At 35.9% G+C, this 15981-nt stretch overlaps 1 protein-coding gene across 1 annotated transcript in view; it reads left to right on the top strand.

Moving 5' to 3' along the window:
- SEC63 (SEC63 protein translocation regulator) overlaps positions 1–15981 on the top strand; it is a 59259-nt gene that overhangs the window by 13787 nt on the left and 29491 nt on the right. Inside the window, exons 3-8 of the mRNA XM_087817541.1 lie at positions 2420–2534; positions 4854–4966; positions 8966–9027; positions 9626–9684; positions 14014–14064; positions 15181–15289. Of these exons, the coding sequence (XP_087673667.1) occupies positions 2420–2534; positions 4854–4966; positions 8966–9027; positions 9626–9684; positions 14014–14064; positions 15181–15289 (509 nt within the window). The remainder of the gene's footprint in view (positions 1–2419; positions 2535–4853; positions 4967–8965; positions 9028–9625; positions 9685–14013; positions 14065–15180; positions 15290–15981) is intronic.

Genomic DNA, 15981 nt, shown 5'->3' with positions numbered 1-15981 from the left:
ACCTTTGTCTTTGTTTTCTGACCTTTGTTAGCCTGTTGGGAGAGTTGGCAAAAGAAAATGTGGAGTTATTAATTTGTGTGGGAGTAAAGTCTATTTTCATGTGTTCTTTAGATTATTGGGGGTATTAGCAAACTTTGGATTTGAGTTAAAAATTGCTATTTTAAATTATTTTTATTATTAATTCAATAAGTAGTTATTGTGCACCTACTATGTATGTGTCAGGTATTATACTAGGTGCTGATAAACTGTGATTAACAAATAGATGTGTTTCAACTACTTACAGTCTTGGGGGATACTGTCAAGTAAACAAGTAATGATAATAGAGTTTAGTAAGGGCTGTGAGGGGGATGCTATGAAAGAGTAGAGGAAGGGCTCTTAATTCTGGTTCTGCACAGGGAAGCTTCCCTGAATAATGAGGTCTGAGATGAGATTTGGGTGGAGTTAATAACAGCAAATTGCTAGTATGAATTGATTATTTACTGTCTCTGAGGCACTTTCTAGGTGCTTTACATACCTAATCTCAATTTATTCTCAAACCTACCCTAAAAGTTGGAAACTGAGTTATAAAAGGCTAATAAGCAGCTTGCAGTTATAAAAGGCTAAGAGCCTGTGTTCATAAGTACCACTCCTTAGATAGCCAGGTAAAAGTGGGAGCGCTCCAGATAGGGGTCCCTCTTCCCCTTTTGGCATGTAGATAGTGTGGATAGCAGTTTGCAGTATTTATTATGCCCTTAAAAAGATTTAGAGCATTACTTTGACCAAATGGAAAGAAATTTGCATCTCAGTGCTAACTGTGTTTAAGATACTCTGAAGTTAGTTAAAACTGAATTAAGATCCTGTCCCAGGTGCTCAGGGAGCTTGCAGCAAGTCAGAGGAAAGTCATGGTTTATGCTTCTTTGTGACCGTAATCACAGTCTCCCCGTTGACGAGGATTGCTTCTTGGAGGGTGAATAATCTGGGTTGAGCCTTGAAAGATGAATAGAGTTTGGACAGGCAGAGATGGGAAATGGGAAGTCTAGGTAGAAAGATCCTAGAGAGCAAAAGCATGATGGTGGGACAAGCTTAGGGAACTTTGGGAGATGGGGATTTATTTTGTTTTAAAAATAAGAATGATAAAGGTAAGGAGGGGGGTTGGAATTGGGTTTCAGAGTCTCATTCCAAAGCTAGGTTCCTAACAAGAGAGCTTAAACACTTGAAACATTTTCTTTCTGTCCTTGAAAACAGGTCACTCCAATTTTGTTTGATTAGGCCTCCTATGATTCATTTTGCCTTTAACAATTCTTATTCAGTGTAACAAATTGTGATACAAAAGGTATAAAAAAACCATTTAATTTCATCACTTAAAGATAGCCACTATTAAGGTGATTTACCTTTCTATGTTCTTATTTACAATAAACTTATTCACAAAAATAGGACTATATTACACGTGCAAACAGCTTTGAAAGCTGTGTTTTTAAAAAATTTAATAATACAAAGTAGATAATCCTCAACCACAAATATTTTTAGTGACTAAATAGTATTTCACTGTACAGATACACTGTTATTTATTTGTCTAGTACTCTGTTGATAGGCATTTATGTGTGTGTGTGGTTTTGGCTGTTATTTATCTCTGTAACCGCCCTTTTATACTTCATATATTTAATTCTAGTTTATTTCCTTTTAAGTTTCTTCAAGTAAAGTAGATGGGTAGTTAAAAGGGTATGTACTTCTTTAAACCTTTTGAAACCTTATCGCCAGATATTCCTGTAGAATGTGTGATAGTTCCTCTTTTCTTCAGTCTCTCCAATAGTGGTAATATCAACCTTTTAAATATTTTCACTAAACAGAACACATTGGAGAGAAGAAATTATCCCCCCCCAAATTAATATGTTCTTTTATATCTTTTTTTAACCTATTATGTACATCTTTTTATATCTTCATTGGCTAAAAAATGCTCCATTTTGTGGCTCTATCTTGGTTTATTTAATTAGTTTCCTGTAAAAGGACACTTAGGTTGTTTCCAAAGTTTTACTGTTACAAACATGGTTATTTATTTATCTTTGCACAATTGACCCATTTGTAGTTTGTCTTCTAAAAGTATTATAGCAAGGTCAAGAACAATTCTTTTTGACATTAAATGGTTTACTGAATACTTGGTATTTTGATCGAATGTAATAGTCCAGTAAGTTAATAAGTTGAATTAACTTTGGCACTTAAAATTCTGCAAGTAGTAACTGAGAGAATATTAATTGCCAGGCACTATACAAGATTCTAAAGAATTCAAAAGTGAAAAAGATACTGAGTTTAGAATTTGAGTTAATGGCATAGTGGTATGAGATTACATCAGATGATTTTATGCCTTGATCTTGCCATAATGACTCTTAAAGGAAAACCATATAGGCGTATTTATTTATACTTCACTTATCTTTTTCCTAAACAGGAAAGTAGTTCTGCTTGCAGGATGGGCATTATTCTTATTCCTTGCATACAAAGTTTCCAAAACAGACCGAGAATATCAAGAATACAATCCTTATGAAGTATTAAATTTGGATCCCGTAAGTAGAATTTTTATATAATGAACGTTAGTTTAATGATCCCTTGAAAAGACTGTAAGTCCATGTCCTAAAAGAAATTGGGCTGTGCCTAAAAATAAGACTTTGGTCAGTTAAAATTTTATTAAAATGAGGTTTCTAATCTATTATTTATTATTCTAATGTACATATGTTTTTTAAGCTACAGATGTTGGTTGCCATCCTATTAAGAATTGATTGTAATTGCTAAAATGTAAGACTATTTGAAGATCAGATGAGAAGTTAGTATCTTTTTAAAAGATGTGCAAGATGGGTTTAATGCAAAGTTAAAACCAGGAGGTTTATATATGTTAATTGTATGATTAAAATGTTATGTTCCTGTGTTAGTTGACACTGTGGTAAAGTGTTAACTCTTTATGTCTTATAAAGAACTGGTGTCATTGTCATAAAAATCACATTAACCCTTGGGTGTACCTCTTGGATGATCTCTTGATTGAACTTGATTGATGGATTTCCAACAGAAAATTAGTCTTTTAGGTATATTAGTGGAAATGAATGCTAGAGGTCAGCTAGCCAGCCTGCCTGCCTGCCTGCCTGCCTGCCTGCCTGCCTGCCTTCCTTCCTTCCTTCCTTCCTTCCTTCCTTCCTTCCTTCCTTCCTTCCTTCCTTCCTTCCTTCCTTCCTTCCTTCCTTCCTCCCTCCCTCCCTCCCTCCCTCCCTCCCTCCCTCCCTCCCTCCCTCCCTCCCTCCCTCCCTCCCTCCTTCCTTCGTTCTTTCGTTGTTAATCCTCACCGGAAGGTATTTTCTCCGTTGATCTTTAGAAGAGAGTAGAGGGGAGAAAGGGGCAGGGGGTGGAGGGGAGGGGGGAGAGAGAGAAACATCAGTGTGAGAGATACACATCTATTGCTTGCCCTGACCGAACCGGGGTTTGAACCTGCAACCCAGGTATGTGCCCTTGCTTGGGAATCTAACCTGGGATCCTTCAGTGTGCAGGCTGATGCTCTAACCACTGACCGAAACCAGCCAGGGCTAGCTTTTTTTTCTAATGGTGAAAATGAGGCCTGGAAATTCTGTATCTTGTCTGGGATCCCCTGACTTCTTAGTAGCCAAGCTAAACCTAGTGCTCTTTCCATGATTTCCCCAGGCCACTTCTTTTACTTCTAGTCTCTGCTCAGTAAATTGCTTGACCCAGAGATTCATGTAATAAAAAGTAAGGAGCGTGTTTATCTTCTTGTTTTCTGCCTTGTGGAAGAAAACTATACCTATCATTTGTTTTTCTTTTATTGTGATGATCATGGTCATCGAGAGATTTTAAAGATTAAAGGGTTTGGGGGCAGTTTGATGCTATGAAAAGTCAAGTGAAAAGCTTATTAATAGAAAGTGAGTCTAATTAGGAAACAACTAAGGTAAGCTTATTAAGTATTTACTTAATATTAAAATATTGACAAGCAGATGAAACCAGATATTCTTCAGATTATTTCTTAGAAAGGAAGTCAACCTTTTTAATTTTTTTAAAAAAATATATCTTTATTGATTTCAGAGGTAGGAAGGGAGAGGGAGAGAGAGAGATACAAGTATCAGTGATGAGAGAGTCGTTGATCTAGTGCCTCCTTCATGTCCCCCACTGGGGTTCCACCTCCCTACCTGGGCATGTTCCCTGACCAGGAATCAAACCGGAATCTCCTGGATCATAGGTTGATGCTCAGCCACTGAGCCACTCTGGCCAGGTAGAAGTTAACCTTTAACTGGAGGGTTTTTTCAGCCAGACTTAATTACCTGATCATTCTTTGATATTTAAATCGTCATTATCCTTTTATTTGATAATATGGCATTACAGTTGACCCTTGACAGCATGGAGGTTGGGGTGCCAGTCCTGCCCAGTCAAAAATTCAAGTATGACTTTTGACTCCAAAGTCAGCCCTTTGCATCACCGGATTGGAGGGAAAAGAGTATTTTCAATCCTTGGTTGGGAAACTGCAGTTGAGAATTTGAAAATACTGTTTTTGATCTGCAGTTGATTGACTCCATGATGCAAAATCTATAAATACCAAAAAAAATCCACGTATAAGTGGGCCTGTGTAGTTCAAACCTGTGTTGCTCATGACTTCATTCTCATGCCATTGGTGCCTAGTGTACTGCATGGCACATAGGTGCTCAATAAAATAAATATATTGGACAAAATAAATACATTTTTATTTAAAAAGTATGAGGAGTAAAATTTATGGGACAATATATAGGATAAAAACTTCATTTTCTCTGTCTGAAAATATTTTAAGTTCAAAATGGGATAGATTTTGTTCATGCAGCATTATGCTTATTTTTACTAAAACCTTTTCCTTTTAGGGGGCAACAGTAACAGAAATTAAGAAACAGTATCGTTTGCTGTCACTTAAATATCACCCAGATAAAGGAGGTGATGAAGTTATGTTCATGAGGATAGCAAAAGCTTATGCAGCGTAAGTATCACAGGACTCATTATTTTTAAGAGTGGTGAAGATAGTTTTCTCTTTGAATAAAGTAGTAAGTAAAATAGTTGTCATACCCTTTTATTAAATACTGACCTAATATGCTGAGTCTGTCTTTTATAGAGCTCCCTGGCAATGCTAAAATGGTAATGAAACTAAACCTTAATTTTAAGTAACTTAGAGTAGTGCATTTCCCATATGAAGCTGGTTAAATAGTGATATGTTAATTGAGCTTTTCCCAAGTATCCTGATTAGAAGGGGACATACTTATTCCTGTTTTCATTTCTAGACTTTTTATTAGGCTAGATCTCTTTCTCTTTTTTGTCAATGTAGCTTGTCTCATTAACTTCTTTAAGGACCAGCTTAATTTTTGGGAAACAGGATAGAGTATATAAAATTAGAAGTAGTTATTTCTTGAGCGTTACTGTTACAAGAGATAAAGGTTAGCTGGATTCTTTAGGACTTGTGATAGGTATATTGATACACAGCTCTTAAGTTGAATTAAAGAGTAAAATACAGGATGTCTGTCTTTTGAGGTCTCGGTGATAAATGATTTTGTGAGCTAATTCAAAAACTATAAGCAAATAATAGGGTACTCGGATATAATAGCAAACTGAATGACTAAGTTGGGGAAATATTATCTTAATCAATTATGTGCTTAATAAAAATAGATTGTGTCTCCTCTTTCCCCTTTCCCGTGGATTGCGTGTTGTCTGTATGAATGTGATTCTGTAATTCAAGAGCGTCTGAAGTGTGTACTGCTTTTTGTTTTTTTGCACAGCAGATGCCCTTCAAATTACTGTCTTTCTATTAGTGTCTCCTTTTCCCCTTTTTTGATTGTGTCTCCTTCAAGAATTTACTCTCATTATGCAAGTATTGCAGAGCCTTCATTGCTGTTTTCACGTAATTTAAGAAGAACTGAAGATTTCCAGAGGAAGTCAGATAGACAGTAATACTTAATTAGTAGTTTTACTTTTAGTGCAGTTTTTTTCTTCTGCCCTAGTCTTCAGGTATTATAACATTTTCAAGTTTATGAGTTTGTTCTGAGGTTACTGGAAATCTGACTCTTTATGATGTATGGTCACTATTCTAAAAAGTACAGAAGAATAAAATGTGGCCTTTCATTTTAACTCAGTTACATGATTGAGATAGAGAATGTTTTGTATATAAGATGTCTTAGTTGATGGTCTACATCACACAAATGGAGAAGTAGATGATTATGAGCCCCAGGCTTTGAGATTGACATCTTGTAACTTATATCAAGATTATATAAAGCTGTACATTTTACTAGGTAGAAGTTCTGACTGAATTGAAACTCCCATCTTATGTATAATGCTAGCAGCCTAAGTATAACTCAAGCAACTTTTGGAATGCAAAAGTTTAGGCTTTGATTTACAAAGCTTTTTAGAATTCAGGATACTCCCCTCTCCTCCTTTTTTTTGCCCATTATAATAAACTAGCTGGGTCATTCCTGTTTCTTCATACCAGATTTTAACTTAAAGGAAAGGAGGTCTGGTTATTTTTGAGGAGTTAGATCAACTATTGAATTTTCTGATTCATTCTTCTGGATATAGTTGGGGTTTGGCTTTCAGGTATGAAACCTAATGTCAAGCTGCTTTATAACAAGTAGGCAGCAGAGATGTTACTTTAAAGCTATTTCAATTTTTAAAAACGTGGTTTCATATGTTTGTACACATGAATATGTAACTTAGCTCTACATGGCCAACTCAGGGTCACTAATATATAATTTAGTGAAAGTATTCTCTAGATCATATTTATAACCTGGGGTCCTTGAAATTGTATACAGAAAAAAAATATATATATACACTCTTAAATATTTTTTAATATATATATAAATATATATATATATTTGTGTATATATACTTGCATTGTGCTGAGATCACTCTATATGCGCGTGCACGCACGCGCGCGCGCACACACACACACTTAAAATATTTTTATTAAGTTTTAGAGAGGAAGGAAGAAAGAGAGAGAAACAGTGATGTGAGAGCGAAACATCGATCGGCTGCCTCCTGCACGCCCCCTACTGGGGATCTAGCCTGCAATCCTGGCATGTACCCTGATCAGGAATTGAACTGGCCACCTTTTGGTGCACAGGACAATGCCCAACCAACTGAGCTGCACTGGCCCGGGCTTTACGTATCTTTTTAAATGTGTATATATATATTCCACAGCAAAAGGAACACAGATTCCGTTAGATTTATACTTGGATCTATGATACAACCTTCTACCTTCAAAGCTAAGAGATATAATCATATTTAGGAAACTTTATACTCATTGAATTTTTAAAAAATTATGTTAGCATTATTGGGCTTGTTTAAGCTTGCTATATATGAATTAACAAATCATCTAACTTTTAAGTACTTTAAGTCTTAGGAATGTTGTTATACTAAAGCACTAGTAAGTAGCAAATTAAAAAATTGATGAATCCTTTTATTTGAGTATCCAGCATGGTGCCTGTCACACAGCAGTTGTACAAGTTGGTTTAATGAATGAGTTAATGGAATTGCAATAAGGTATGGTTGAAGGTTAAAAATCAAGTGGTTCTATGATGTGAACTGTGCTTTATTTTGCAAAATCTGTGGGCATTGTGTAGAGAACAGGGCAGTTTATTGTGCTGTCAGTAGCAGAAAGGCAGAAGGGACAGATAATTATTTTGGGGAAAAGAGTCTAATTAGAAGACAGAATATTGAGAGAAACAATAGCTGAAGCTTTGGGTGGGGTGTAAATTGTACAGGTATCTTGGGCAAACTTTTTAAAGAAATATCCCTCAACAGAAAAGAATCTTAGCACCATTCCTTATTAACTTGAAATCTCTCTGCAATAATGCTTTCCATTGGCTCCTGTATTTTACTGTGGCCTTAGCTCAAATAGTGTAAGTAGAGATATAGTTAAATAAGGACTAAAGATGTCAGGGTACTTATTTTTATAAATGACCAAATTGATAAGTTTAAAAATATTTTCAAATCTTTGAAAATTTTTGCTATTTTATAAAGGTACTTTTTCATTCTCTTTCTCAACCTGGAACTTGGTTGAATAGAACCTTCATTGTATCTTAAGTGAATATGTTCTGGGAAATAGAAATATAGCCAAAATTAGATTTGGACATAACTACAAGAATGCCTTTCTTATTTTATTATTGCTCATTTTTGTGTGTGTGTTTCTGCCTTGTCTCCTTAACTACATTGTAAAGTGTTTGAAGGAAATAAAATTTTCTTTTAATGTTTTCTTAACTGGGATCTGGAATAAAACCACTCTCACTCTGTGCCTTTATCCATTGCCCAGATCAGGGGTAGTATTTATACTCAGGTATTAAAAAATATATTCTCTCTGTCACTTTCATATTGCCTGGGTTAGGAGGCTGTTGCTTTAGCAGGTTGTTTTCCTAATCCTACAGGCAGTTGGCTTTGGAGAAAATTGTGATCTCAGCACAATGCAAATGACCTTTCCACAGTAATGGAGATTTATAGGTCTCCCTCCCTCCCTCCCTCCCTTCCTCCCTCCCTCCCTTCCTCCCTCCTGAATATGGACAGATTATTATTATTAATTATGAATTAATTTTATATTTAGAAAATAGGTTATATCCTTACTGAATATGATCATTGAAGAAATTTTGGAAAATGTATGAGCATATAAGGGAAAAAAAGGCACCTATAATTCTCCCTGCCTTCTCAGAAAATGCATTTCAAGTTTCACCTCCTGGCTTGAAGTGGCTAAACTTGAGGACCTATGGAGCAACCAGGAATTTGTATCAAGGCTCAGTAGTTGGCATGTTCTGTTAATCCAGAATTCCTTGTTTCCCTGTCTGCCCCCCCCCATTTTTTTTCTGATTTCAGAGAGGCTTTTCTTGATTCTCTGAAATTAATATCTTTAAGAAATGAGTTGGTTGGTTAATGGCGTTTGTATATATGAGTACTTATTTTGCAGATGGGGCTTTTAAACTATTAAACTTTGTTCTTTTGATGCTAGTTTAACTGATGAAGAGTCCCGGAAAAATTGGGAAGAGTTTGGAAATCCAGATGGACCTCAAGGTGTGGTAAATAATGATTAAAAAATACTGGGGATGTGGTATATATTATTAAAATGTTAATTAGATAGAAAAGAGTATTTTGATTTTCTTAGTTTATGAGTAGGGAAATTACAGTCACGGGAGTTAAACAGATATGTAAATTAAGTTCTCTTTAATTAATTTTTAATTTTATTTTTCTTGAAACTAGTTTGGAAGATAAAACTTAGATTGATTTGATGAGAAGAGTGGTTACTGTCATTCATCATTTCCAGTTAGTAGTTCATGAAAATTGGATGAAAAAAATGTTTTCTTTGCTGACTAAACATTTTCTGATGTATTCATAGTGTTTACATAAACTTAGAGAATATAAAAGAATTTAGTGTTTTTTTTTGTTTGTTTTTGTTTTTTAAGAAGAAGGAATTCATGTACTAGGATTGAAATTTTTTTCCTTCTGGAAAAATTTAGTTTCAGATATAAACTATATCCATTAACTTGTGTAATGGGAACACACATAATAAGATGATCTTTTTCAGTTATTTATTTATTTTTTGTGGAGGTAAGAGGCAGAATTTTGGGATATAAATAAAACTGGAAGTACAGAAATGTTCTTTCTATTTTAGCCACAAGCTTTGGAATAGCTCTGCCAGCTTGGATAGTTGACCAGAAAAATTCAATTTTGGTGAGTGCATTTAAATATAAAACACATTATAATGCCTTTGACATTAAGAAAGCTATTACAATGAAAATACTGGTATGCTTTTTAATTTAACTGTGTATTGTGAAACTTTTTACATGATAGAGAAAAGAATTGGTTCCCATTATTAGGTTGCTGGCTTGGGCAATGTGTTCTACATGTAGTTTTAAAATCTTAAAGTTGTGGTGATTTTCTTTGGGAGGCAGTTTCAGATCAGGTCATACTCCTGGTTTGAGGAATGACAGGATTTTTTTTGAACATTTAATCATTTATTTTTCAATTATAGTTGACATACAATATTATTAGTTTCAGGTGTACACCCAGTGATTAGACATATAACTTACTAAGTGATCATCCCAATAAATCTCATACCCATCTCACACCATACATAGTTACTAGAATATTATTGACTATATTCCCTGTGTTGTACTTTATATCCCCATAACTATTCTGTAACAACCAATTTGTACTTTTTAATCCCTTCACTTTTTTTACCCATCTCCCCAACCCTCCTCCCATCTGGCAATTGTCAAAATGTTCTCAATATTTGAGTCAGTTTCTGCTCTACATGTTTGTTTATTTTGGTTTTTAGATTCAATTGTTGATAGATATGCATTTATTGCCACTTTATTGTTCATAGTTTTTATCTTTTTTTTTCTTCATAATGAAGACCCTTTAACATTTCATGTAATACTGGTTTGGTGGTGATGAACTTCTTTAGCTTTTTCATGTAAGGGAAGCTCTTTATCTGTCTTTCGATTCTAAATGTTAGCTTTGCTGGGTAGAGTAATTTTGGTTGTAGGTGCTTGCTTTTCATCACTCTGAATATTTCCTGCCACTCCTTTTTGGCCTACAAAGTTTCTGTTGAGAAATCAGTTGACAGTCTTATGGGAGCTCCCTTGTAGGTAAATAACTGTTTTTCTCCTGCTTTTAAAATTTTTTGTCTTTAACCATTTGCATTTTAATTATGGTGTATCTTGGTATGGGCCTCTTTGGGTTCATGTTATTTGGGACTCTGTGCTTCCTGAACTTATATGTCTATTTCCTTCACCATGTTAGGGAAGTTTTCTATTATTATTATTATTATTATTATTGTTATTAAATATATCTTTATTGATTTCAGAGAGAGGAAGGGTGAGGGAGAGAGAGAGAAACATCAGTGATGAGAGAGTCATTGATCAGCTGCCTCCTGCATGCCCCCTACTGGGGATCGAGCTTGCTATCCAGGCATGTGCCCTGACTGCAAATCGAACTGCATTCTCCTGGGTCATAGGTTGATGCTCAGTGGCTGAGCCACACTGACCTGGCTGTTATTTTTTGAAATAAGTTTTCAGTTTCTTGCTCTCTCTCTTCTCCTCCTAGTTCCCCCATTATGCTAATGTTGGTACCCTTAAAGTTGTCCCAGATGCTCCTTACACTATTTTCATATTTTTGGATTCCTTTTTCTTTTTGTTGTTCTGATTGAGTACTTTTGCTTTCTTATGTTCCAAATTGCTGATTTGATTCTTGGCTTCATCTACTCTACTATTGATTCCTGTAAATTATTCTTTATTTCAGTTAGTATATCCTTCATTTCTGACTGGTTCCATTTTTGGTTTCTATGTCTTTTTTCATGCTGTTGGAAGTTCTCACTAAGTTTCTTGAGCATCCTTAAAACTATTGTTTTGAACTCTATCTGGTAATTTGCTTGCTTGCTTCCATTTCATTTAGTTTTGTTTTTTTTGTTTTTTTTAAGTTTTAAAAAAATTTTGATTTTTTTTTTTTTTTTTTTTTAGAGGAGGGAAAGTGAGAGAGAAAGAGAGATGTGAGAAACATCTATTGGTTGCCTCTCACACATACCCTGACTGGGGATTTAACCCTGTATGTGCCCTGACTGAGAATCAAACCTGCCACTCCAACCAACTGAGCCATACCAGCCAGGGCTCATTTAGTTCTTTTTCTGGAAATTTCTCTTGTTCTTTTATCTGGCACCTGTTTCTTTGTCTCTGCGTTTTGGCTGCTTCCCTAAGTTTGTTTCTATGTATTAGGTAGAGCTTCTATGTCTCCCCGACTTGGTAGAGTGTCCTTGTGTAGTAGGTGTCCTTGTGGGGCCTAGTGGTGCAGCCTCTCATCACCCCAGCTGGGTGCTCTAGGTGTGCCCCTGTGTGGGCTGTGTGCGCTGTCCTGTTGTAGTTGAGCCTTAATTGCTGTTGGTGTCTCTGGGTGGCATTGACTTCTATGCTGATCAGCTGCAAGGACCGGCTCTTACTACAGCAGAGGAGCTACAGTGCATGAGCCAACTCTGTGGAGTAGGACTTGTTTCAGTGGGGCTTTGGTGCTCATGGAATTTGCCTCTTGAGTGTGTTGCTTGTAGAGGTGGTCTGAAACTGTTACTAGGTGTACTGGCTCTGGGATCTTCCAGGAGGTGCAAGGTCATCCACAGCTTTTGCCATGCCTAAGGCCACCTGACGTGAGCTACAGAGTGATCTGTAGATAGCTACTACTTGTGCTGGGTTTGTAGGTGCCAGGAGAGGCCAAGCTGTGAGTCAGGGCTGACTGACACTAGCGCTGGGGCTGGGTCCACTTAGTGAGAGGTACGGCACACGCCAAGGCTAGATGCTGCTTGTTTGCAATTTGTGAACTTTTGAGGGATTTTTGAAAAGTCCATAGCAGGTGCCAAGACAGGCAGTTTGTATGGAAAAACCACTGGAAATAGCTTGGGTTGGGTGGGTCTCGGAATCACCAGAGTGGGGCAAACAGTGTGAGCCAGGTTGATGGAAATTCAGATAATAGCACCTACCTGCAGGCTCTGTGAGGTTGGAGGGAGTCTCAGAAAAGGAACAATGGTCTCTGCCAGTACTTTTGTCTGGCAGAGAACTGCCCCTCCAGCTGTTGCTCTGATGCCAGACAATTCATTTCCTCCCTGTATGTCCCTGGTGCCTTTTGAGTTGGAGCGCAGAGGCAGCGGGCCTGAATAAGTTCTGTGTGCAGGCCTTTTAAGAGGAACTGCCTGGGACTTCAGTGGCCCTTCCTGGCACTGGAACCCTGGGCTGGGGGGCCTGGTGTGGGGCTGGGATTCCTTGCTCCTCAGGGGGGACCTCACCAGCTGAAATATCCCTCCCAATTTATATCTAGCACATATGGGTGTGGGACCAGCCCATTCTGTGTTTCTGTCCCTCCTACCAAGCAGGGTTCTTTTATTTATTTCCAGTCTCGATGTGGCTTCTTCTTTAAATCCCTAATTGTAGATCTTCCATTCAGCTAGATTTCAGGTAGTTCTGAATAATAGTTGTTCTGTAGTTTAGTTGTAATTTAATGTGGTTGTGGGAAGATTCAAGTACCGCGTTTACCTATGCCGCCATCTTGACCTGAACTACTGTTTTTTAGGGTATCTATATTTATCCTAAGTTGTGCTCAAATTTTAAATTATTCTTCATTTCATATTTACCCAGCCTAAATTAATTTTAATGTATGCTAAATTAATGGTGTATATTCCATATGGTCCTTCAGGAGATAATAGGATGTCAGACTTCAAATCAGTTATAGATGTTGAACTCTAAAACATCAGGAATTTCTATTGTTCAGGAATAGATGATTTCCTGTGTTCTTGAAAGTAATTATCTAGGAGCTGTCTTTGAAGTAATAAAAACCAAATCGCTATAGCCTGTAATTTGTTTTGAAGTGGCTTTTTAATGTTATTTTATGGCAGATTAACTTTGGTTATCTTCAATGGTGTGTAGTTGCTGTACATAAAAGTATGTTTAACATGCCTAGGCTTACTCTGGGAATACTAGAGAAGAGAAAGATAGCTACCAGAGTAGGAATGAAGCAGTAGGTGAGAAATCTGAGACCAGTAGACTTCACACAGAACATTATGAAGTTGCTCCTCGATATTTAGACAAAGGAACCAAGCAGGGTTATTATTTATTTCCAAGGCACTAACCACTTGCCAAGGTGTGGATATATAAGTACTTCACTGGAGAGGAAATATAATTTCTGGTTTGCTGGTGTTATCTATAAAGCAAATGAAAAGGTAATTTATTATAGTGGAAAAGAATGTAGGTTCTAGAGCAGGAATGCAATCCTGGCTCCCACCTACTAGCTGTGTGACCTAGGACAAGCCACATAACCTATATATGCTGCAGGTTATCTGCAAACAGAAATTTATACTACTACCTTCCTCAGAGGGTTTGAAAATAAGAATTAAACAAAATAGTACATGAGGAGTGCTTTTTTTTAATAGTGCTTCCTCCATGTAAGCCTCAAATTAAGTGTTGGTGGATGTTGTTATAAATTGCCTGATGAAGACCATAATTTTTTTCTCTTCAATTCTAGGTTTTACTTGTATATGGATTGGCATTCATGGTCATCCTTCCAGTTGTTGTGGTAAGTTCTAGCTCTTTTTATTAACATATTTTTGGAAAGGGAATTGGTGGCATGCTTTGGAGTCTCCCTGTAAGATTGTAATTTGTATTAGAATATAATCTGTTGATCCTTGAATTTTAAGAATTGTATATTCAACTGTACTTTAAAGGTCTTCTAAAGGTGATATCACTTGAGTTTGTTAAAGTATATTTCCTCCCAATTCAAAAGTTACGCACAGCTGATAAAAATGCAGATGTATTTAGAGTTTAAAATGATTCCTCCTTCACTACCTCCCTCAACTCCATATCTCTGTTAGAGATAATCCTTGCTTAAGTTTGGTGTTTTAAATACAGGGTGGGACAGAAGTAGATTTACAGTTGTGAGCATACAAAACAGAGTTTATTCTTGTATTATTATTTATTAATTATTGTATTTCCATTACAAACAACTGTAAACCTACTTTTGCCTCACCCTGTATTATTCTATGAATTATGTATACATACATATATTTTTTTAAAAAAATCTTACTATATGTATTGTGTCTTTTTTTGCTCATTTTGAAAAACAGCTGCATAGTACCTCAATATGGAGATACCATAAAGTTTGTGATTTTCCTATTTATTACTTTTATTATTGGCAGTTTTCTTTCTCATCTTATCGTTCCTGGGTCCTGTAGTGAGGCTAGTAATTAACTTGTTGTGCCTTCTTCATAGGATTTTCGTGTAAGGATCCAATGGTATGGAATAATGTGAATTAAAATAGTATATCAACTGTAAAATTGCTTCTACATTCATTTATTAAATATTGAAGACATGCTGTGTGTTAGGAACCAGCTTGTTGCTTATAGTAATGGGTTGTTTCATTCCTGTTTTATCTTCAAACAACTTCTAGCTGAAAGTTAAATGTTATAATAATATATATGTAGTGAGATAGGCTGGTGTTTAGGCATGAGGCAGTATAAATATTTGCTAAATAAATCATTTGCAATATGTAATAAAGGCATTTGTTCTAAAGCTGAGGTATTTTTATTTGTTTATGAAAATTTAGAAAATTTGACCATAAAAATATTCTGTTTCAAACTAACATTTATTGTAGTTTTTATGCTTTGTTTCTTATTTAATTTTATTTGTGTTTTAGGGGTCTTGGTGGTATCGCTCAATACGCTACAGTGGAGACCAGATTCTAATACGTACAACACAGATTTATACATATTTTGTTTATAAAACCCGAAATATGGATATGAAACGTAAGTAAACATAAGTAACTGTGACATTAGATTATTTTCTGAGTCATTTTTGTGGAGTTGATGTATATTCAACTGGAGAAATTTCCATTTTACAGTTTTATAGGTATTCAGTTCATGTACCTAAAGGTGGAGGAAAATGCTAACACTCTTTTTCTCATTTCTTGACCTATTCCTGTTATTCCCATCTACTCAGCTATATATGTATATTTTTTCTCTCAGAAATTTTATGTTAAAGCTTCATGTGGGCTAATTTTATAATAATACCAGCTAATATTTCTTGAGTATTTGTTATGTACCAGGCATTACTAGGCACTATACCTGTATTAACTCATTGAATCTTTGCTGTGCCCCTATAAGTAAGTGCTGTTTCTAAGCACATTTTATAGATGAGGAAACTGAACCCAAGGATACACAGTAGGTGACAGAGCCAAGATCAAACCCAGGCAGTCTGGTTCCTGAGCCATAAACCAGTACATTATACTGTATTAATTGTAATAAAATGAGTAGAGGTCTTGGGTGTGTTGAAAGAAAACTGCCAGGATATTTCATTCTGAGTCTTACTTTAAAATTTCTTACAAAAAAAAGAAGTACCATCCTAGATACTTTCTTTGATCCCATAAAGGTATCATTGTAAATTTTATCCTTGCAATATAGAGTATTACCTTTCAGAGTCACTACTATGCAGAAATCAT

The sequence above is a fragment of the Miniopterus natalensis genome, chromosome 5 (assembly GCF_054644295.1).
Source record: "Miniopterus natalensis isolate mMinNat1 chromosome 5, mMinNat1.hap1, whole genome shotgun sequence".
Classification (NCBI taxonomy): domain Eukaryota; kingdom Metazoa; phylum Chordata; class Mammalia; order Chiroptera; family Miniopteridae; genus Miniopterus; species Miniopterus natalensis.
The sequence above is the reverse complement of the archived record's forward strand: the minus strand, read 5'-3'. Positions and strand labels throughout refer to the sequence as shown.